At 54.4% G+C, this 22559-nt stretch overlaps 1 protein-coding gene across 1 annotated transcript in view; it reads right to left on the bottom strand.

Moving 5' to 3' along the window:
• Positions 1-5054: 5054 nt before the first annotated feature.
• LOC140421337 (transcription cofactor vestigial-like protein 1) overlaps positions 5055-22559 on the bottom strand; it is a 118082-nt gene continuing 100577 nt past the window's right edge. The window contains exons 3-4 of the mRNA XM_072506009.1: positions 15729-16127; positions 5055-5890 (exon numbers count right to left, since the gene is read on the bottom strand). Coding sequence (XP_072362110.1) covers positions 5847-5890; positions 15729-16127 — 443 coding nt within the window. The 3' untranslated portion in view covers positions 5055-5846. The remainder of the gene's footprint in view (positions 5891-15728; positions 16128-22559) is intronic.

Genomic DNA, 22559 nt, shown 5'->3' with positions numbered 1-22559 from the left:
TGGTGTTGGTGTTCCCGTGTTGGTGGCTGTGTTGGTGTTGGTGTTCCCGTGTTGGTGGCTGTGTTGGTGTTGGTGTTCCCGTGTTGGTGGCTGTGTTGGTGTTGGTGTTCCCGTGTTGGTGGCTGTGTTGGTGTTGGTGTTCCCGTATTGGTGGCTGTGTTGGTGTTGGTGTTCCCGTGTTGGTGGCTGTGTTGGTGTTGGTGTTCCCGTGTTGGTGGCTGTGTTGGTGTTGGTGTTCCCGTGTTGGTGGCTGTGTTGGTGTTGGTGTTCCCGTGTTGGTGGCTGTGTTGGTGTTGGTGTTCCCGTGTTGGTGGCTGTGTTGGTGTTGGTGTTCCCGTGTTGGTGGCTGTGTTGGTGTTGGTGTTCCCGTGTTGGTGGCTGTGTTGGTGTTGGTGTTCCCGTGTTGGTGGCTGTGTTGGTGTTGGTGTTCCCGTGTTGGTGGCTGTGTTGGTGTTGGTGTTCCCGTGTTGGTGGCTGTGTTGGTGTTGGTGTTCCCGTGTTGGTGGCTGTGTTGGTGTTGGTGTTCCCGTGTTGGTGGCTGTGTTGGTGTTGGTGTTCCCGTGTTGGTGGCTGTGTTGGTGTTGGTGTTCCCGTGTTGGTGGCTGTGTTGGTGTTGGTGTTCCCGTGTTGGTGGCTGTGTTGGTGTTGGTGTTCCCGTGTTGGTGGCTGTGTTGGTGTTGGTGTTCCCGTGTTGGTGGCTGTGTTGGTGTTGGTGTTCCCGTATTGGTGGCTGTGTTGGTGTTGGTGTTCCCGTGTTGGTGGCTGTGTTGGTGTTGGTGTTCCCGTGTTGGTGGCTGTGTTGGTGTTGGTGTTCCCGTGTTGGTGGCTGTGTTGGTGTTGGTGTTCCCGTGTTGGTGGCTGTGTTGGTGTTGGTGTTCCCGTGTTGGTGGCTGTGTTGGTGTTGGTGTTCCCGTATTGGTGGCTGTGTTGGTGTTGGTGTTCCCGTGTTGGTGGCTGTGTTGGTGTTGGTGTTCCCGTATTGGTGGCTGTGTTGGTGTTGGTGTTCCCGTGTTGGTGGCTGTGTTGGTGTTGGTGTTCCCGTGTTGGTGGCTGTGTTGGTGTTGGTGTTCCCGTGTTGGTGGCTGTGTTGGTGTTGGTGTTCCCGTGTTGGTGGCTGTGTTGGTGTTGGTGTTCCCGTGTTGGTGGCTGTGTTGGTGTTGGTGTTCCCGTGTTGGTGGCTGTGTTGGTGTTGGTGTTCCCGTGTTGGTGGCTGTGTTGGTGTTGGTGTTCCCGTGTTGGTGGCTGTGTTGGTGTTGGTGTTCCCGTGTTGGTGGCTGTGTTGGTGTTGGTGTTCCCGTGTTGGTGGCTGTGTTGGTGTTGGTGTTCCCGTGTTGGTGGCTGTGTTGGTGTTGGTGTTCCCGTGTTGGTGGCTGTGTTGGTGTTGGTGTTCCCGTGTTGGTGGCTGTGTTGGTGTTGGTGTTCCCGTGTTGGTGGCTGTGTTGGTGTTGGTGTTCCCGTGTTGGTGGCTGTGTTGGTGTTGGTGTTCCCGTGTTGGTGGCTGTGTTGGTGTTGGTGTTCCCGTGTTGGTGGCTGTGTTGGTGTTGGTGTTCCCGTGTTGGTGGCTGTGTTGGTGTTGGTGTTCCCGTGTTGGTGGCTGTGTTGGTGTTGGTGTTCCCGTGTTGGTGGCTGTGTTGGTGTTGGTGTTCCCGTATTGGTGGCTGTGTTGGTGTTGGTGTTCCCGTGTTGGTGGCTGTGTTGGTGTTGGTGTTCCCGTGTTGGTGGCTGTGTTGGTGTTGGTGTTCCCGTGTTGGTGGCTGTGTTGGTGTTGGTGTTCCCGTATTGGTGGCTGTGTTGGTGTTGGTGTTCCCGTGTTGGTGGCTGTGTTGGTGTTGGTGTTCCCGTATTGGTGGCTGTGTTGGTGTTGGTGTTCCCGTGTTGGTGGCTGTGTTGGTGTTGGTGTTCCCGTGTTGGTGGCTGTGTTGGTGTTGGTGTTCCCGTGTTGGTGGCTGTGTTGGTGTTGGTGTTCCCGTGTTGGTGGCTGTGTTGGTGTTGGTGTTCCCGTGTTGGTGGCTGTGTTGGTGTTGGTGTTCCCGTGTTGGTGGCTGTGTTGGTGTTGGTGTTCCCGTGTTGGTGGCTGTGTTGGTGTTGGTGTTCCCGTATTGGTGGCTGTGTTGGTGTTGGTGTTCCCGTGTTGGTGGCTGTGTTGGTGTTGGTGTTCCCGTATTGGTGGCTGTGTTGGTGTTGGTGTTCCCGTGTTGGTGGCTGTGTTGGTGTTGGTGTTCCCGTGTTGGTGGCTGTGTTGGTGTTGGTGTTCCCGTGTTGGTGGCTGTGTTGGTGTTGGTGTTCCCGTGTTGGTGGCTGTGTTGGTGTTGGTGTTCCCGTGTTGGTGGCTGTGTTGGTGTTGGTGTTCCCGTGTTGGTGGCTGTGTTGGTGTTGGTGTTCCCGTGTTGGTGGCTGTGTTGGTGTTGGTGTTCCCGTGTTGGTGGCTGTGTTGGTGTTGGTGTTCCCGTGTTGGTGGCTGTGTTGGTGTTGGTGTTCCCGTGTTGGTGGCTGTGTTGGTGTTGGTGTTCCCGTGTTGGTGGCTGTGTTGGTGTTGGTGTTCCCGTGTTGGTGGCTGTGTTGGTGTTGGTGTTCCCGTGTTGGTGGCTGTGTTGGTGTTCCCGTGTTGGTGGCTGTGTTGGTGTTGGTGTTCCCGTGTTGGTGGCTGTGTTGGTGTTGGTGTTCCCGTATTGGTGGCTGTGTTGGTGTTGGTGTTCCCGTGTTGGTGGCTGTGTTGGTGTTGGTGTTCCCGTGTTGGTGGCTGTGTTGGTGTTCCCGTGTTGGTGGCTGTGTTGGTGTTGGTGTTCCCGTGTTGGTGGCTGTGTTGGTGTTGGTGTTCCCGTATTGGTGGCTGTGTTGGTGTTGGTGTTCCCGTGTTGGTGGCTGTGTTGGTGTTGGTGTTCCCGTGTTGGTGGCTGTGTTGGTGTTGGTGTTCCCGTATTGGTGGCTGTGTTGGTGTTGGTGTTCCCGTGTTGGTGGCTGTGTTGGTGTTGGTGTTCCCGTGTTGGTGGCTGTGTTGGTGTTGGTGTTCCCGTATTGGTGGCTGTGTTGGTGTTGGTGTTCCCGTGTTGGTGGCTGTGTTGGTGTTGGTGTTCCCGTATTGGTGGCTGTGTTGATGTTGGTGTTCCCGTGTTGGTGGCTGTGTTGGTGTTGGTGTTCCCGTGTTGGTGGCTGTGTTGGTGTTGGTGTTCCCGTATTGGTGGCTGTGTTGGTGTTGGTGTTCCCGTGTTGGTGGCTGTGTTGGTGTTGGTGTTCCCGTATTGGTGGCTGTGTTGGTGTTGGTGTTCCCGTGTTGGTGGCTGTGTTGGTGTTGGTGTTCCCGTGTTGGTGTTCCCGTGTTGGTGGCTGTGTTGGTGTTGGTGTTCCCGTGTTGGTGGCTGTGTTGGTGTTGGTGTTCCCGTGTTGGTGGCTGTGTTGGTGTTGGTGTTCCCGTGTTGGTGTTCCCGTGTTGGTGGCTGTGTTGGTGTTGGTGTTCCCGTGTTGGTGGCTGTGTTGATGTTGGTGTTCCCGTGTTGGTGGCTGTGTTGGTGTTGGTGTTCCCGTGTTGGTGGCTGTGTTGGTGTTGGTGTTCCCGTATTGGTGGCTGTGTTGGTGTTGGTGTTCCCGTGTTGGTGGCTGTGTTGGTGTTGGTGTTCCCGTATTGGTGGCTGTGTTGGTGTTGGTGTTCCCGTGTTGGTGGCTGTGTTGGTGTTGGTGTTCCCGTGTTGGTGTTCCCGTGTTGGTGGCTGTGTTGGTGTTGGTGTTCCCGTGTTGGTGGCTGTGTTGGTGTTGGTGTTCCCGTGTTGGTGGCTGTGTTGGTGTTGGTGTTCCCGTGTTGGTGTTCCCGTGTTGGTGGCTGTGTTGGTGTTGGTGTTCCCGTGTTGGTGGCTGTGTTGGTGTTGGTGTTCCCGTGTTGGTGGCTGTGTTGGTGTTGGTGTTCCCGTGTTGGTGGCTGTGTTGGTGTTGGTGTTCCCGTGTTGGTGTTCCCGTGTTGGTGTTCCCGTGTTGGTGGCTGTGTTGGTGTTGGTGTTCCCGTGTTGGTGGCTGTGTTGGTGTTGGTGTTCCCGTGTTGGTGGCTGTGTTGGTGTTGGTGTTCCCGTGTTGGTGGCTGTGTTGGTGTTGGTGTTCCCGTGTTGGTGGCTGTGTTGGTGTTGGTGTTCCCGTGTTGGTGGCTGTGGCTTCAACTGTCTGAAGCCCAAACTGTAAAACTCCCTCCCAGAACGTTTCTGTGTCTGAGGCTCAACTGTGTCAGACAATATTCCTGTGGAGGATTTTGTGCGATGTTAATGGAGCTACATTGGGTTCACGCTGTTTATACATTTTTCTGATATCCTGGGTAACATTAACGCAATCTTCCTGGAATCTCGCAATCAGTGACCACCAACAAAGTCCATCAATGAGTTCCACCATCTGTACCAAAGGCTATTTGACAATCCAAATCTTTGTGCTCAGCTGATCAGAGAATTTTACAGTTTCAATGTTGGGGTTTTAAACCACGGCACAGTGGTTAGCACTGTTGCTTCACAGCACCATGGTCCCATGTTCGATTCCCGGCTTGGGTCACTGTCTGTGCGGAGTCTGCACGTTCTCCCCGTGTCTGCGTGGGTTTCCTCCGGGTGCTCCAGTTTCCTCCCACAGTCCAAAGATGTGCAGGTTAGGTGGATTGGCCGTGATAAATTGCCCTTAGTGTCCAAAAAGGTTAGGTGGGGTTACTGGGATGGGGCGGGGGCGTGGGCTTAGAGAAGGGTCTCTTTCAGAGGGTCGATGCAGACTCGATGGATCGAATGGCCTTATTCTACACTGTCGGGATTGGGTGAAGACAGACATCCAATTTCCCTGTCACGCAACAGATTAAACTCAGTCGCAGAGTGACACTGAAGCTATATTCAGAGAGCCAGTACTGACCCTCAGAGAATCACAATGACAGCAGTGTAGCGAGAGATTGGGCAGTGATGGATCTGGGTGAGTGGTGAGGGTTATGGTGTATTTGGGGGTGAGTGGTGAGGGTTATGGTGTATTTGGGGGTGAGGGTTATGGTGTATTTGGGGGTGAGGGTTATGGTGTATTTGGGGGTGAGGGTTATGGTGTATTTGGGGGTGAGGGTTATGGTGTATTTGGGGGTGAGGGTTATGGTGTATTTGGGGGTGAGGGTTATTCTGTATTTGGGGGTGAGGGTTATTCTGTATTTGGGGGTGAGGGTTATGGTGTATTTGGGGGTGAGGGTTATGGTGTATTTGGGGGTGAGGGTTATGGTGTATTTGGGGGTGAGTGGTGAGGGTTATGGTGTATTTGGGGGTGAGGGTTATGGTGTATTTGGGGGTGAGGGTTATGGTGTATTTGGGGGTGAGGGTTATGGTGTATTTGGGGGTGAGGGTTATGGTGTATTTGGGGGTGAGGGTTATGGTGTATTTGGGGGTGAGGGTTATTCTGTATTTGGGGGTGAGGGTTATTCTGTATTTGGGGGTGAGGGTTATGGTGTATTTGGGGGTGAGGGTTATGGTGTATTTGGGGGTGAGGGTTATGGTGTATTTGGGGGTGAGGGTTATGGTGTATTTGGGGGTGAGGGTTATGGTGTATTTGGGGGTGAGGGTTATGGTGTATTTGGGGGTGAGGGTGATGGTGTATTTGGGGGTGAGGGTTATGGTGTATTTGGGGGTGAGGGTCATGGTGTATTTGGGGGTGAGGGTTATTCTGTATTTGGGGGTGAGGGTTACGGTGTATTTGGGGGTGAGGGTTATTCTGTATTAGGGGGTCAGGGCTATGGTGTATTTGGGGGTGAGGGTTATGGTGTATTTGGGGGTGAGTGGTGAGGGTTATGGTGTATTTGGGGGTGAGGGTTATTCTGTATTTGGGGGTGAGGGTTATGGTGTATTTGGGTACAGTTCAGTCTAATACCAGTATACGTCCTTCCTCCTGGGTGGGTGTTGAAAACCTACGGAACAAAAAGTAAAAATTATGTTAGACAATGCTACTTTCCAACTCATAAAGTCCGACCAGTTCCGCATCATTCTCCCAGTTTCTCCGCCTCCATTTCAACTGTTCTGATGGTTTAGCTCAGTGGGCTAGACAGCTGGAGGTGGAATCTTCTGATAATGGGGCTATGTCCCCACGCCTGCGAGAAAACGGGGGCGAATCACTCCAGGGCGATTCTCGGTTTTGCAGGGAGCTGGGAGAGGTTCGGAGTGCCCCTCACAGCTCCGGCTGCCAATAGGGGGCGCTGCACCTCCGGCCGCAGGTCCGCCATGGTCGCGGCGGCCGGCTGCAGCGGCGGCCCCAACAATATAGGCCCCCCCCCGAGACGGCGCGTGCCCGCCGATCGGTGCCCCCGATCGTGAGCCTGCCCGTCCTAGAGGCCGCCCCCAGTGACAGATCCCCCTTGCCCCCCACCAGGGCGGCCGCGGACTGAGTCTGCAGCCCCCACTCCGAGCCCCCACTGGGTGGAACCATGAATGAACCACGCCAGCGGGAACCCGGCCACTTGTCGGCGGAGAATCGGCGCGAGGGCCTCTCTCAATGGAACCCGACCGGCGCTGCGTCTGGTGGAGATTCTCTGGTTCCCGGAGAATCGCGGGAGCGGCGTCGGACCCGATCGCGGACCCGGTGCCCATTCTCCTCCCCGCGTCAAGCGCGATTGCCGCATGGAGGCCGGGAATCCCAGGCCGGTTTGTGAAGCAGAACAAGGCCAGCAGTGCGGGTTCAACTCCCGGACCAGCGGAGAATCCTGAATTCTCCGTGTACCCGAACAGGCGCCGGAGTGTGGCGACTAGGGGCTTTTCACAGTAACTTCATTGCAGTGTTAATGTAAGCCTACTTGTGGCAATAATAAAGATTTTTAATATGATAGAGTGACCGATATTCATCATAAACCCACCAATTAGCCACCTCGACTACAGCTCCTCACTCCCTGCTTCCCGTAAGGACTCCAGCCCATTCTCCCAGTTTCTCCGTCTCCGGCGCATCTGTTCTGATGATGCCACCTTCGAAAATGGCACTTCTGACATGTCTGCTTTTTCCCTTAGCCGAGATCCCCAACCCCACGTGGGTAAGAGAGCTCTCAACCGGTTTTGACCCGTTTCCTGCACCTCTGCCATCACCCCTCCCTCCCAGAACCACAATGTCCTCACTTATCACCGCACCAGGCTCCACAATCAGAGGATCATCCTCTTCCAGTTCTGCCAACTCCAGTATGGCGCCATCACTAAATGCATCTCTCCTCTCCCCCCATCAGCATTCTGCAGGGACCGATCCCTCCGTGACATCCTGGCCCATTCCTCCATCACGCCGAATTCCCCCTCTCCTTCTCACACCGTCTCTCGCAATCACACAAGGTGCAAACCTGCTCCTTTATCTCCTCCCCGCTCCCTGTTCAAAGTCCCAAACACACCTTTCAGATGAAGCAGCGTTTCACTTGCATCTCCTTCAATTTGGTTTATTGTATTCACTGCTCCCAATATGGTGTCCTCTACATTGAGGAGACTAAATGCAGACGGGCGACTGCTTTGAGGAACACCTTGGCTCAGCCCACAAGCCGGACCCCAACCTCGCCGCTCAGCACCGTTCTCACGTCCACATGTCTGTCCCGGGCCCCAGTGAGGCACAAGCTGCAGGAGCAGCAACTCCTCTTCCGGTTGGGCAGGTTGCAGCAGTCGGGACTCAACGTTGAGTTTAACAGCTTCAGACTGAGATCCTTCTCCATCTCAAACCCCAGTTAAACAAAAACCCAGACATGTATTCTCTCAATGCAATGACGGTCCCTGAGGGAGTGCCGCACTGTCAGGGTCAGTACTGAGGGAGTGCTGCACTGTCAGAGGGTCAGTACTGAGGGAGTGCCACACTGTCACAGGTCAGTACTGAGGGAGTGCCGCACTGTCAGAGGGTCAGTACTGAGGGAGTGCTGCACTGTCAGAGGGTCAGTACTGAGGGAGTGCTGCACTGTCAGAGGGTCAGTACTGAGGGAATGCCGCACTGTCAGTGGGTCAGTACTGAGGGAGTGCTGCACTGTCAGAGGGTCAGTACTGAGGGAGTGCCGCACTGTCAGAGGGTCAGTACTGAGGGAGTGCCGCACTGTCAGAGGGTCAGTACTGAGGGAGTGCTGCACTGTCAGAGGGTCAGTACTGAGGGAGTGCCGCACTGTCAGTGGGTCAGTACTGAGGGAGTGCTGCACTGTCAGAGGGTCAGTACTGAGGGAGTGCCGCACTGTCAGAGGGTCAGTACTGAGGGAGTGCTGCACTGTCAGAGGGTCAGTACTGAGGGAGTGCCGCACTGTCAGAGGGTCAGTACTGAGGGAGCGCCGCACTGTCAGAGGGTCAGTACTGAGGGAGTGCAGCACTGTCAGAGGGTCAGTACTGAGGGAGTGCCGCACTGTCAGAGGGTCAGTACTGAGGGAGTGCTGCACTGTCAGAGAGTCAGTACTGAGGGAGTGCCGCACTGTCAGAGGGTCAGTACTGAGGGAGTGCCGCACTGTCAGAGGGTCAGTACTGAGGGAGTGCCGCACTGTCAGAGGGTCAGTACTGAGGGAGTCCCGAGGTGACCCAACAACTACAATCACTGGTGGACTGCTCTGCAGCCTGGCAGGGGCAGAGGCCCTGGACGTCCCTCCTTGACCCTCGGCGAGGGCTAAATCTGCCCGGCCTGGTTGTCATCGCCAAGATATCAGTGGCAGGGGGCCGAGGGGACTACACTTTCGGCAATGCCAAGGGGCAGGGCCTGATGAGGCCTGAGGGAGGAGCTGAGGGGGTGGGGATGGTGGTAGGGGACTGAGAGGAGGCTGAGGGGGGTGAATGTGGCGGGGATTAGGGTCACCCTCGGCCTCTGGCCTGTGTGGTATGGGGGTGGATGCCCCCTTATTATCATGGTGGCGGGAGGGGGGTGGGGGTGGATGCCCCCTTATTACTGAGGGGTTTGATGCGACCATCAATTCACTCGAGACGGGAGTAGAAGTAAACCGTGGCTTTAATCAACTTAGAACAGTGCCTGCCTGCGACTGATCCAATACTGAGAACCACCTACAGGTCGACTGCTCTTTATACCTCCCTTCAAGGGGAGGAGCCATGGGCGGAGCCCATACAGGCCCCAACATGCTCCCCCATGGATAATGCCATACAATGGCCCATAGGAGGAGCCCACAAGGGCAACAGCACAGATACAAATACAATGGTGGATTATTGGCATAATACATTCACCACATTAACCCCCTGTTAAAAAAATGAAGTCCGGTGGGGGTGACGGGTTCATAAGTTCAGCCGGTCCGGCGCACGGATTGTGCGCTGTGATCGCCGAAACTCTGGCGTTGCTGCTGGCCCGGGTGTCGAGCTCGTCCGTGCTGGCATCGGTAGTGAGGGCGCCGGTGCGGGTACAGCCGTGGACTCCAGGAGCGTCTCTTCTAGAGCTTTATTCCTGCGGATCAGTGAAGGGGGGATGGCGGGAGGGAGCGTGGGAGCCATATAGGGGCGGGGACGCTGGTCATGGTAGGTTGGGCGGGATATGGTGGAGTGGCGGTGGTGGTAGTGGTGGTGGTGGAACCGGCGGGTGCCAGGTCCCGGAGGGAGACCGTATCCTGTCGGCGTTCGGGGTGTTCGATATAAGCGTACTGGGGGTTGGAGTGTAGGAGCTGGACCCTCTCTACCAGAGGGTCGGACTTATGGCTCCTGACGTGTTTTCTGAGGAAGATGGCCCCGGTGTCTTCAGCCAGGATGGAAGCGAGGCCCCTGAGGTGGATCTCCTCGGGACAACAAATAGGCGGTCGTGAGGGGTCTCGTTTGTGGCCGTGCAAAGTAGGGACCTAATAGAGTGGAGCGCCTCGGGGAGGACCTCCTGCCAGTGAGAAACTGGGAGATTCCTGGACCGCAGGGTCAGTAGGACGGTCTTCCAGACTGTCGTGTTCTCCCTCTCCACCTGTCCGTTTCCCCTGGGGTTATAGCTGGTAGTCCTGCTCGAGGCGATGCCCTTACTGAGCAGGTACTGACGCAGTTCGTCGCTCATGAACGACGAGCCCCTGTCACTGTGGACGTAGTTGGGGAAACCAAACAGGGTGAAGACACTGTGCAGGGCTTAAATAACGGTGGCCGTGGTCATGTCGGGACAAGGGATTGTAAAGGGGAAGCGGGAGAACCCATCAATAATGTTGAAGAAATATGTATTGTGGTTATTGGAGGGGAGGGGCCCTTTGAAATCGATACTGAAGCGCTCAAAGGGCCGGGATGCCTTCACCAGGTGGGCCTTACCTGGTCGATAGACGTGCGGTTTACACTCCGCACAGATCTGGCAGATCCTGGTCATAGCTCTGACCTGCTCAGTGGAGTAGGGCAGGTTGCGGGCCTTGATATAGTGGATAAGCTGGGTGACCCCCGGGTGGCAGAGGTCATCGTGGATAGCCCATAGTCGGTCATCTTGCGCGCTGGCGCATGTGCCGCGGGACAGGGCATCTGGGGACTCGTTGAGCTTCCCAGGACGATATACTATATCGTAATTATAGATGGAGAGTTCGACTCTCCATCTCAAGATCTTATCGTTCTTGATTTTGCCCCGCTGCATATTGTCGAACATGAAGGCTACCGATCGTTGGTCGGTGACGAGGGTAAACCTCCTACCAGCGAGGTAGTGCCTGCAGTGCCGCACGGCTTCCACGATGGCTTGGGCTTGTTTTTCGACTGAGGAGTGTCGAATTTCGGAGGTGGTGAGAGTGCGCGAAAAAAACGCTACCTGTCTGCCTGCGTGATTGAGAGTGGCAGCGAGAGCGACCTCTGATGCGCCGCTCTCCACCTGAAATGGGACGGACTCATCCATCACGCGCATCGCGGCTTTGGCGATGTCCGCCTTGATGCAGCGGAAGCCTGGCGGGCCTCAGTTGCCAGTGGGAAGAAGTTGGCCTTGATTAGTGGGCGGGCTTTGCCCGCATAGTTGGGGACCCTCTGGGCATAATATGAAAAGAACCCGAGGCACCTCTTCAGAGTCTTGGGGCAGTGGGGGAGGGGGAGTTGCAGGAGGGGGCGCATACGGTCAGGGTCGGGCCCTAGGACCCCGTTTTCCACGACGTAGCCGAGGATGGCTCGCCTGATGGTGCGGAAAACGCATTTCTCCTTGTTGTAGGTGAGATTGAGGGTTTGGGCGGTTTGGAGAAATCGGTGGAGGTTGGCGTCGTGGTCCTGCTGATCATGGCCGCAGATGGTGAAGTTGTCCAAGTACGGAAACGTGGCCCACAGCCCGTACTGGTCCACCATTCGGTCCATTGTTCTTTGGAACACCAAAACCCCACTCATGACGCCAAAGGGGACCCGGAGGAAATGGAAATGGAAAAGGCGGCCGTCTGCCTCAAACGCCGTGTAGTGGCGGTCCTCCGGGCGGATTGGGAACTGGTGGTATGCAGACTTCAGATCCACCGTGGAGGACACGCGGTAGTGAGCGATCTGGTTTACCATGTCTGCAATCCGGGGAAGGGGGTACGCATCGAGTTGCGTAAACCGGTTAATGGTCTGGCTGTAATCAACCACCATCCGGAACTTCTCCCCGGTCTTGACGCCCACCACCTGAGCTCTCCAGGGGCTATTGCTGGCTTCTATGACTCCCTCCCGCAAGAGACGCTGGACCTCGGACCTGATAAAAGTCCTGTCCTGTACGCTATACCGCCTGCTTCTGGTGGCGACTGGTTTACAGTTGGCGGTGAGGCTTGCGAAGAGTGGGGGTGGGTGGACTTTTAGGGTCGCGAGGCTGCATATGGTGAGTGGGGGTAGGGGCCCCCCGAACGTCAGGGTTAGGCTCCTGAGGTTGCATTGGAAATCTAGTCCCAATAGGAGAGGAGAGCAGAGGTCTGGGAGCACATATAATTTAAAATTGGCGTACTCGGCGCCCTGTATTGCTAGGGTTGCGGTAGTTCACCCTCAGATTTGCACCGAGTGCGACCCAGAGGCGAGGGAGATGGTTTGGTGCGCCGGGAAAATTGGGAGCGAGCAGCGTCTTACCATGTCCGGGTGAATGAAGCTCTCTGCTCCCGGAGTCGAAAAGGCAAGGTGTCTCGTACCCGTCTCAGCGTTTGAAAAAGTTCCCATAGCAGGTTGATGGAAAAAGTGAAGTCGTATGAGGTTCAGGGTGTACTAGCTAGATGGATAAAGAACTGGCTGGGCAACAGGGGACAGAGAGTAGTGGTGGAAGGGAGTGTCTCAAAATGGAGAAAGGTGACTAGTGGTGTTCCACAGGGATCCGTGCTGGGACCACTGTTGTTTGTGATATACATAAATGATCTGAACGAAGGTATAGGTGGTCTGATTAGCAAGTTTACAGATGATACTAAGATTCGTGGAGTTGCAGATAGCGAGAGGGACTGTCAGAGAATACAGCAAAATATAGATAGATTGGAGAGTTGGGCAGAGAAGTGGCAGATGGAGTTCAATCCAAGCAAATGCGAGGTGATGCATTTTGGAAGAGTCCTGAGGAAAATTGATGTACAGAGAGATCTGGGAGTTCAGGTCCATTGTACCCTGAAGGTGGCAACGCAGGTCGATAGAGTGGCCAAGAAGGCATACAGCATGCTTGCCTTCATCGGACGGGGTATTGAGTACAAGAGTCAGCAGGTCATGTTACAGTTGTATAGGACTTTGGTTAGGCCACATTTGGAATACTGCGTGCAGTTCTGGTCGCCACATTACCAGAAGGATGTGGATGCTTTAGAGAGGGTGCAGAGGAGGTTCACCAGGATGTTGCCTGGTATGGAAGGTGCTAGCTATGAAGAAAGGTAGAGTAGGTTAGGATTGTTTTCGTTGGAAAGACGGAGGTTGAGGGGGACCTGATTGAGGTCCACAAAGCTGAGAGGTGTAGACAGGGTGGATAGCAACAAGCTTTTTCCAAGAGTGGGGGTTCAATTTCAAGGGGTCACGATTTCAAGGTGAGAGGGGGAAAGTTTAAGGGGGATGTGCGTGGAAAGTTTTTTACACAGAGGGTGGTGGGTGCCTGGAACGCTTTGCCAGCGGAGGTGGTAGAGGCGGGCACGATAGCATCATTTAAGATGCACCTGGACAGATATATGAACGGGCGGGGAACAGAGGGAAGTAGATCCTTGGAAAATAGGCGACAGGTTTAGATAAAGGATCTGGATCGGCGCAGGCTGGGAGGGCCGAAGGGCCTGTTCCTGTGCTGTAATTTTCTTTGTTCTTTGTTCTTTCTTTACCCAGACGGTCATCCTGGAGCTCCTGAGGTGCTTGGGTCGCGACTGGTCCAGGGTGACCTCGCTGGGTTGCGGGTAGCCGGCGAGGTCGGAGGTGCTGGGGCGGGTCCGCGATGGCTGTCCTTGTTGATCGTACGCGTTGAGCGGCGTAGCAGATGGCGGCCAAGGTGGTCGAGCGTGCTTGGCGGTGAGGAAGATAGCTTCCAAGATGGCGGCCCCCGTGAGTTGCACGTGCTGTGAGGGCTGGAAGATGGCTGCCCCACGGATAGCACGAGGCTGATTCTGGGTCTACAGGGGGCGGAGCCGGCAGACACGCTGCCACACTGCGGGGTCTGCGGGCCTGTGAGTCTGAGGATCGGGCCTGTGAGTCTGAGGATCGGGCCTGTGAGTCTGAGGATCGGGCCTGTGAGTCTGAGGATCGGGCCTGTGAGTCTGAGGATCGGGCCTGTGAGTCTGAGGATCGGGCCTGTGAGTCTGAGGATCGGGCCTGTGAGTCTGAGGATCGGGCCTGTGAGTTAGAGTTTCTGGACCTGGCCAGGTAAACTTTGGCAAAATGTCCTTTTCCCCCGCAGCTGCTGCAGTTGGCGTTGCGGGCCGGGCAGCGCTGCCGGGGGTGTTGGGACCGGCCGCAGAAATAGCAGGGGAGCCCCCCATGGTGGACGGGCGGCCGTGCGGCACAGGCCTGGGGTAGTCTTTGGTCGGGGGTCACGTGGTCAGCCGGGAACGCGGTAAGGCTCTGGAACGCAACCTCCAGCGAGGAGGCTAACTTTACCGTCTGATCCAGGCTCAGGGCCCCCTTTTCGAGTCGGCGCTGTCGCACGTAGTTGGACCGGACTCCCGCCACGTAGACGTCTCGGACGGTGAGTTCCATATGTTGAATGGCCGTCACGGCCTGGTAGTTGCAGCTGCGTGCGAGGGCTTTGAGGTCGCGTAGGTAGTCTTCTAGCCATTCCCCGGGGTGCTGGCAGCGATTGGTGAGGATGTGTTGCGCGTAGACCTCGTTCACGGGCCGTACATAGAGGCGTTCGAGCATCGCGAGGGCGTCTGCGTAGGAGGAGGCCTCGTCGAGTTGAACAGAGATTCGATGGCTCACCCGTGCGTGAAGGAGGCTCAGCTTCTGTTTGTCGGTGATGGAAGGCGTGGAGGAGGCTGCGAGATAGGCCTTGAAACAGCAGAGCCAGTGCAAAAACATTTCTTTTCGCCTCCGCGGCCTGCGGATCGAGTCCCAGTCGGTCAGGGTTGAGGGCCGATTCCATAGTTTCGTTTAAGTTGATTAAATTGATGCGACCATCAATTCACTCGAGACGGGAGACGAAGTAAACCGTGGCTTTAATCAACTTAGAACAGTGCCTGCCTGCGACTGATCCAATACTGAGAACCACCTACAGGTCGACTGCTCTTTATACCTCCCTTCAAGGGGAGGAGCCATGGGCGGAGCCCATACAGGCCCCAACATGTTCCCCTCTGGATAATGCCATACAATGGCCCATAGGAGGAGCCCACACGGGCAACAGCACAGATACAAATACAATGGTGGGTTATTGGTATAATACATTCACCACAGGGTTAGTGCTGTTCCCCTTGTCAGCTGGGAGGGGGGGGAGTGGGGGGGACTCTAGACGCCAGGATCAGTCAGTCCAGACTTGCCGGTGTGCTCGCTGTCATGGTATTTAGATCAGCATACCATGGTGCAATCACACACACACTGATGGACATGCAGTCGGACCAACCAACACACACACAACATCGCAGCCAATCACCAGTGAGAGCACACGCACTGTAAAAACAGGGGACACTACAGTTCCCGCTCATTCCAGCAGCAGGCAGCTCAGAGCACCGAGCTCAGAGCCTGCCACTCAGACATTCACCATGTGCTGAGTGCCTCACCCAGATAGTGATAGGACAGGGTCCACAGATTAGCTGGTAATGCCCGTACCCAAGTTAGCAGTGTGCTGTTATAGTTGAGTAGTTAATAAAATTGAGTTCCACCATCTCCGGCCGTGTTGGATCGTTTGTACATCAGGACACCCAACACGACACTCGCCGCTGTGAATATTTTAACAGACTAATGGTGAGTGAACCCCTCCTGAGATTGACTAATTTAACAATTGCCCAAACACACACACTGATTGGTCCGAGGAAATCCCTCCATCGGCATCACCCACTTTGGGTCTGATGATGACATCAATGACTTTGATTTTGGTCATTTAAGTTATGTTAATTGGTGATTGGAATTGTTCAGTCCTGGGACATACTTACCACAGAAACAAAGAAAATTTACAATGTCGAATGAGGCCATTTGGCCCCCCGTGTCTGCACCGGCCTAGAAAGCGAAAACAGAAACTGGCCACTTCGCACTTTCAACCTTCCGGTGGTTAAAAAGCACCGACGTTTACTTTGGGAATATCAGCCAGAAGAGCAGGAGTTTATAATCCCTCCCGAACAGCACGGTGGGTGTACCTACACGACGCGCACTGCAGCGGAGCAAGATGGCGGCTCACCATCCAATTAGGGATGGATAATAACTGCTGGCCGGGCCAGGGACACCCACATCCCGTTACTGGATAAATATTTCCCATTCTCCTTGCCTTCCTCTGTCGGTGATGTAACTTACCCATGTCAGGGTTCACAGCGAGTTCAGCATCAGGGCCAGGCCACACGGCTGTGAAGTTTGTTTTCGGGTCAGTCTGTTGCTGGCTGGGTTCAGGCGCCGCCCTTGCCCCTCGCAGTGGCACCAGAACAGAGCTATACTGTCGGCTGTTGACTGAAGCTGGCATCATTTGGTGCAGCCCAGGTATTGGCTGATGATAGATGCTGCTCACCCCAGGTAAGAGCCATGGATCGTGAGGATGCTGCTGTGCGTGGAGGCTCTGGTGGCTGCCTTGCCGGTACTGAGATTCGGGCATGGGTACACTGGCAGAACTGACGGGCAGAGTGGAAAGGGTGGGTCCTGGGTGTGGGCTCGACCACATCGGAGCTCGAGGACTCCATTGGTGTGGGGATTGTTTTCCATCTGAAAATTGAGAATGGGTAGATTTAAATCATTAAATACAATCTGTCTAGCGGTATTCCAAAGTGTTATTGGGCTATTAACCCAGAGAATGGAAGATAAATCACACCACAACACTGTAAGAAATAGAGGTAATTAAAATATACATCTGGAATAAGAAACTGATCTCAGTCAAGATGACCATTGTTACAACAACACATCTGGTTCGGAAATCTGCCGGACTCGGAACTGGACGTGCGGGGACCAGTATCCGCAGCTGAAGCTGCGAGAAGCAGTCCGGGGCCCTGCCAGCCCCCTGCAGGTAGGGGAATCGCTGGAAATGTTTTTATGGAAAGTCTGCTGTGAAACGTAGGGGTTTTTACCCCGGCGTGGAGACAGAGCACCAGGTTTGGAGATTCAAGCCCCCAGTCTCCACAAACGGGGAGAACATCACCAGCAGGGGTCTGCCGGGGATTCGGGGCCCCTGTGTGAGCAGCTTCTGGGCAGGATGGCACTCTGGCAGTGCCACCTGGGCCCCCTGGCTGTGCCACCTGGGCCCCCTGGCTGTGCCACCTGGGCCCCCGGCAGTGCCACCTGGGCTCCCTGGCAGCGCCACCTGAGTGTCACCCTGGCTGTGCCACCTGGGCCCCCTGGCTGTGCCACCTGGGCCCCCTGGCAGTGCCATCTGGGCCCCCTGGCTGTGCCACCTGGGCACCCTGGCAGCGCCACCTGAGTGTCACCCTGGCTGTGCCACCTGGGCACCCTGGCTGTGCCACCTGGGCACCCTGGCTGTGCCACCTGGGCACCCTGGCATTATCCTGGTGCTGGCAGGGGCAGTGTCAAAGTGCCAGCGTTGGCAGTGGCTTGGTGGCATTTTGCCCACAATGGGGATTGGACCTGGGGTGCCCTCCCCCCTTTATTGGGTGGGGCACTAGATTACCACTTATTGGTTGGGAGGGGATCCAGGGGTCGTGTTGGGGGGTCTCATGATTGGGGCATCATTAAATTAAGGTGCCCTGATCTCTTCCTGCACTGACGGGGGTAACCCCTCACTGACGGAAATGAGACCGAGCGCTGTATCGACCGGGCCTCCTCAATAAGGCCCCGACATAAAACAGAGTCCGGTTAGGTAGCGGGGACTTTCTCTGCACTGCGAGTGCCAGGAAACATCCAGCTAATCGTGCTCGACACGGAAACACCCAGCTAAACGTGCTCGACACGGACACACCCAGCTAATCGTGCTCGACACGGACACACCCAGCTAATCGTGCTCGACACGGAAACATCCAGCTAATCGTGCTCGACACGGAAACACCAGCTAATCGTGCTCGACACGGAAACACCCAGCTAATCGTGCTCGACACGGAAACACCCAGCTAATCGTGCTCGACACGGAAACACCCAGCTAATCGTGCTCGACACGGACACACCCAGCTAATCGTGCTCGACACGGAAACACCCAGCTAATCGTGCTCGACACGGAAACACCCAGCTAATCGTGCTCGACACGGAAACACCCAGCTAATCGTGCTCGACACGGACACACCCAGCTAATCGTGCTCGACACGGACACACCCAGCTAATCGTGCTCGACACGGAAACATCCAGCTAATCGTGCTCGACACGGAAACACCAGCTAATCGTGCTCGACACGGAAACATCCAGCTAATCGTGCTCGACACGGAAACACCCAGCTAATTGTGCTCGACACGGAAACACCCAGCTAATCGTGCTCGACACGGAAACACCCAGCTAATCGTGCTCAACACGGACACACCCAGCTCATCGTGCTCGACACGGACACACCCAGCTAATCGTGCTCGACACGGAAACACCCAGCTAATCGTGCTCGACACGGACATACCCAGCTAATCATGCTCGACACAGACACACCAGCTAATCGTGCTCAACACGGAAACATCCAGCTAATCGTGCTCGACACGGAAACACCCAGCTAATCGTGCTCGACACGGACACACCCAGCTAATCGTGCTCGACACGGACACACCCAGCTAATCGTGCTCGACACGGAAACACCCAGCTAATCGTGCTCGACACGGAAACATCCAGCTAATCGTGCTCGACATGGAAACACCCAGCTAATCGTGCTCGACGCGGAAACACCAGCTAATCGTGCTCGACACGGAAACATCCAGCTAATCGTGCTCGACACGGAAACACCCAGCTAATCGTGCTCGACACGGAAACACCAGCTAATCGTGCTCGACACGGAAACACCAGCTAATCGCGCTCGACACGGAAACACCCAGCTAATCGTGCTCGACACGGACACACCCAGCTAATCGTGCTCGATACGGACACACCAGCTAATCGTGCTCGACACGGAAACATCCAGCTAATCGTGCTCGACACGGAAACACCCAGCTAATCGTGCTCGACACGGACACACCCAGCTAATCGTGCTCGACACGGACACACCCAGCTAATCGTGCTCGACACGGAAACACCTAGCTAATCGTGCTCGACACGGAAACATCCAGCTAATCGTGCTCGACATGGAAACACCCAGCTAATCGTGCCCGACGCGGAAACACCAGCTAATCGTGCTCGACACGGAAACGTCCAGCTAATCGTGCTCGACACGGAAACACCCAGCTAATCGTGCTCGACACGGAAACACCAGCTAATCGTGCTCGACACGGAAACACCAGCTAATCGTGCTCGACACGGAAACACCCAGCTAATCGTGCTCGACACGGAAACACCCAGCTAATCGTGCTCGACACGGAAACACCCAGCTAATCGTGCTCGACACGGAAACACCCAGCTAATCGTGCTCGACACGGAAACACCCAGCTAATCGTGCTCGACACGGAAACACCCAGCTAATCGTGCTCGACACGGAAACACCCAGCTAATCGTGCTCGACACGGAAACACCAGCTAATCGTGCTCGACACGGAAACACCCAGCTAATCGTGCTCGACACGGAAACACCCAGCTAATCGTGCTCAACACGGAAACACCCAGCTAATCGTGCTCGACACGGAAACACCCAGCTAATCGTGCTCGACACGGAAACACCCAGCTAATCGTGCTCGACACGGACACACCCAGCTAATCGTGCTCGACACGGACACACCCAGCTAATCGTGCTCGACACGGAAACACCCAGCTAATCGTGCTCGACACGGAAACACCCAGCTAATCGTGCTCGACACGGAAACACCCAGCTAATCGTGCTCGACACGGAAACACCCAGCTAATCGTGCTCGACACGGAAACACCAGCTAATCGTGCTCGACACGGAAACACCCAGCTAATCGTGCTCGACACGGAAACACCCAGCTAATCGTGCTCGACACGGAAACACCCAGCTAATCGTGCTCGACACGGAAACACCCAGCTAATCGTGCTCGACACGGAAACACCCAGCTAATCGTGCTCGACACGGAAACACCCAGCTAATCGTGATCGACACGGAAACACCCAGCTAATCGTGCTCGACACGGACACACCCAGCTAATCGTGCTCGACACGGAAACACCCAGCTAATCGTGCTCGACACGGAAACATCCAGCTAATCGTGCTCGACACGGAAAACCCAGCTAATCGTGCTCGACACGGACACACCCAGCTAATCGTGCTCGACACGGAAACACCCAGCTAATCGTGCTCGACACGGAAACACCCAGCTAATCGTGTTCGACACGGAAACACCCAGCTAATCGTGCTCGACACGGACACACCCAGCTAATCGTGCTCGACACGGAAACACCCAGCTAATCGTGCTCGACACGGAAACACCCAGCTAATCGTGCTCGACACGGAAACACCAGCTAATCGTGCTCGATACGGAAACACCCAGCTAATCGTGCTCGACACGGAAACACCCAGCTAATCGTGCTCGACACGGAAACACCCAGCTAATCGTGCTCGACACGGGACTCTGCTTCATTTCCGTTAGATAGCGACCAATACCCGACTCCAGACTCAAATTCTTCTTTCCGGGTTAATCTAGAAGGAGGACGTACAACTCAAAGATAAAGGTCCCCCCATTTACCATGGAGATGAGAAGAAATTTGTTCCTCAGAGGGTCGTTAGTCTTTGGAATTCTCAGAGGGAAATGGAATCTGAGCTAATGAATATAATTCACATCTGAGTTATATAGATGTTTGATCGACGAAGGTTAACAGGGGCGATATTCTCTGGCCTCCCAGTGGCCTGCTAGTCGCTGCCGGGGGAAGTCCAGCCCAGTGTCACCAGGACTGTGGAATTGAGACCACAAGCTGGCCAGCTGTGAACTTATTAAATGGTGGAGGAGGAGACCTGGGATGGGTAATAAACGGCAAACTTCAGAACAATGGTCACAGCCCAAGGATTTACTGTTGAAAAAATCAGAAAAATACTTTGCAACTGACACAATGGAACAATGTCAAGTTCAAAGTCAGACCAAAGACGGATGTATTTACTCAAACTGATGAAGGTGGACAAGGTGGCACTCAGGGGTGGCGACACATGCTGGGAGCTGTGGTGATCTGCATCAGTGTAAATACACAAGGGGTTAATGCAAATACACTAGAACTAAATAAACACGAGAGGGCGAGAGGGAGCACCAGAGACATGACACACAGACATTCAACCAATAGGTCAGTAAGATAGGACACGACCAATGGGCAGTCAAGACACCCAGAGGCAACACTACCACAAGGGGGCTACCCATATAAAAGGACAGGGCACACAGGCTCTTTCTCTTTTCCACAGGCGACACTCAGAGAGACAGGGGCAGATCAGAGCATCACACCCACCGCATGGATTAGAGCAGACTGATTAGTTAGATTGAGTTACTATAGTAAGATCAGCAGGAGAATCGAACTGAAGTAGGAGAATTGTTAACTGTTCAATAAATGTGTTAAACCTATCTCCAAGTCTGAACCATCCTTTGTCAGAGCATACATCAAGGAAGCAGCTGATGCTACATGAAGAAGCAGAACACAACATGGTACCAGTGAGTGCTTGTTGAATCCCTATAGCTCAACTCAACAGATCCGTGACTACCAGCAACAGCACCCAGGCAAGATGTTCGAGATTCCGGTTCCACAGCAGCTCAGGTACCACAGCAATCTCAGTGCAAACTGCCGTGTGTTCAGGCAGAGATTCGAGATCTACCTGGTAGCGTCCGACCTAGATGGCGTGGCGGATGCAGAGAAAATAAAGCTTCTGCTCACCATTGCAGGTGAAAGAACAGTGTAAATCTTCGAGACCTTCAAGTACGCCAAAGGGCGAGACAAGAGAGACTCCCAGGCAGTCCTGGAAAGGTTTCAAGGATACTGCGAAAAACACAACAATAAAACCTACAAAACCAACAACAAAGACAACAACAAGCACGACAAAACCAACAACACTGGAACAACGACTGGTACGACATGGTACAACTCTGTAAATGCAGGACACTGTGACAGCACAGTTCCTAACACTGGCAAGAGTACAGACATACCCTGGCATGACAGCAAATCTCACCCATTCAGGTTTGCTCCACTACAAACACGCAAACCAGCTTTCAAGGCAGATGACATACTGCATCAATATCACAATCACAAGAAACAGCCCAGACAGGACGACACAGATTACAGACTACATCACTACCACAAGCATCGGGGGGAAAAAAGAGTCCACAGCAGACAACAAAGTGATTTGACCACTATTTGATTCCTTAAGCACAGGGACACTGATGGCGTTCACAAGGACATTCCACCATCAACATCACCATTTCACCAGGAAAACAAGAAAGCCACTCAACCAGATTAATTCATGAACTTTGGACTCATACATATTATTTGGTATTGTATAATTGTCACTGTCATCATGATTTTGCGTTTGATAAGGTTCCCCACGGTAGGCTACTGCAGAAAATACGGAGGCATGGGATTCAGGGTGATTTCGCAGTTTGGATCAGAAATTGGCTAGCTGGAAGAAGACAGAGGGTGGTGGTTGATGGGAAATGTTCAGACTGGAGTCCAGTTACTAGTGGTGTACCACAAGGATCTGTTTTGGGGCCACTGCTGTCTGTCATTTTTATAAATGACCTGGAGGAGGATGTAGAAGGATGGGTGAGTAAATTTGCAGATGACACGAAAGTCGGTGGAGTTGTGGACAGTGCAGAAGGATGTTACAAGTTACAGAGGGATATAGATAAGCTGCAGCGCTGGGCTGAGAGGTGGCAAATGGAGTTTAATGCAGAAAAGTGTGAGGTGATTCATTTTGGAAGGAATAACAGGAAGACTGAGTACTGGGCTAATGGTAAGATTCTTGGCAGTGTGGATGAGCAGAGAGATCTTGGTGTCCATGTACATCGATCCCTGAAAGTTGCCACCCAGGTTGAGAGGGTTGTTAAGAAGGCGTACGGTGTGTTAGCTTTTATTGGTAGAGGGATTGAGTTTCGGAGCCATGAGGTCATGTTGCAGCTGTACAAAACTCTGGTGCGGCCGCATTTAGA

This window comes from Scyliorhinus torazame, chromosome 5 (genome assembly GCF_047496885.1).
Source record: "Scyliorhinus torazame isolate Kashiwa2021f chromosome 5, sScyTor2.1, whole genome shotgun sequence".
Classification (NCBI taxonomy): Eukaryota; Metazoa; Chordata; class Chondrichthyes; order Carcharhiniformes; family Scyliorhinidae; genus Scyliorhinus; species Scyliorhinus torazame.
The sequence above is the reverse complement of the archived record's forward strand: the minus strand, read 5'-3'. Positions and strand labels throughout refer to the sequence as shown.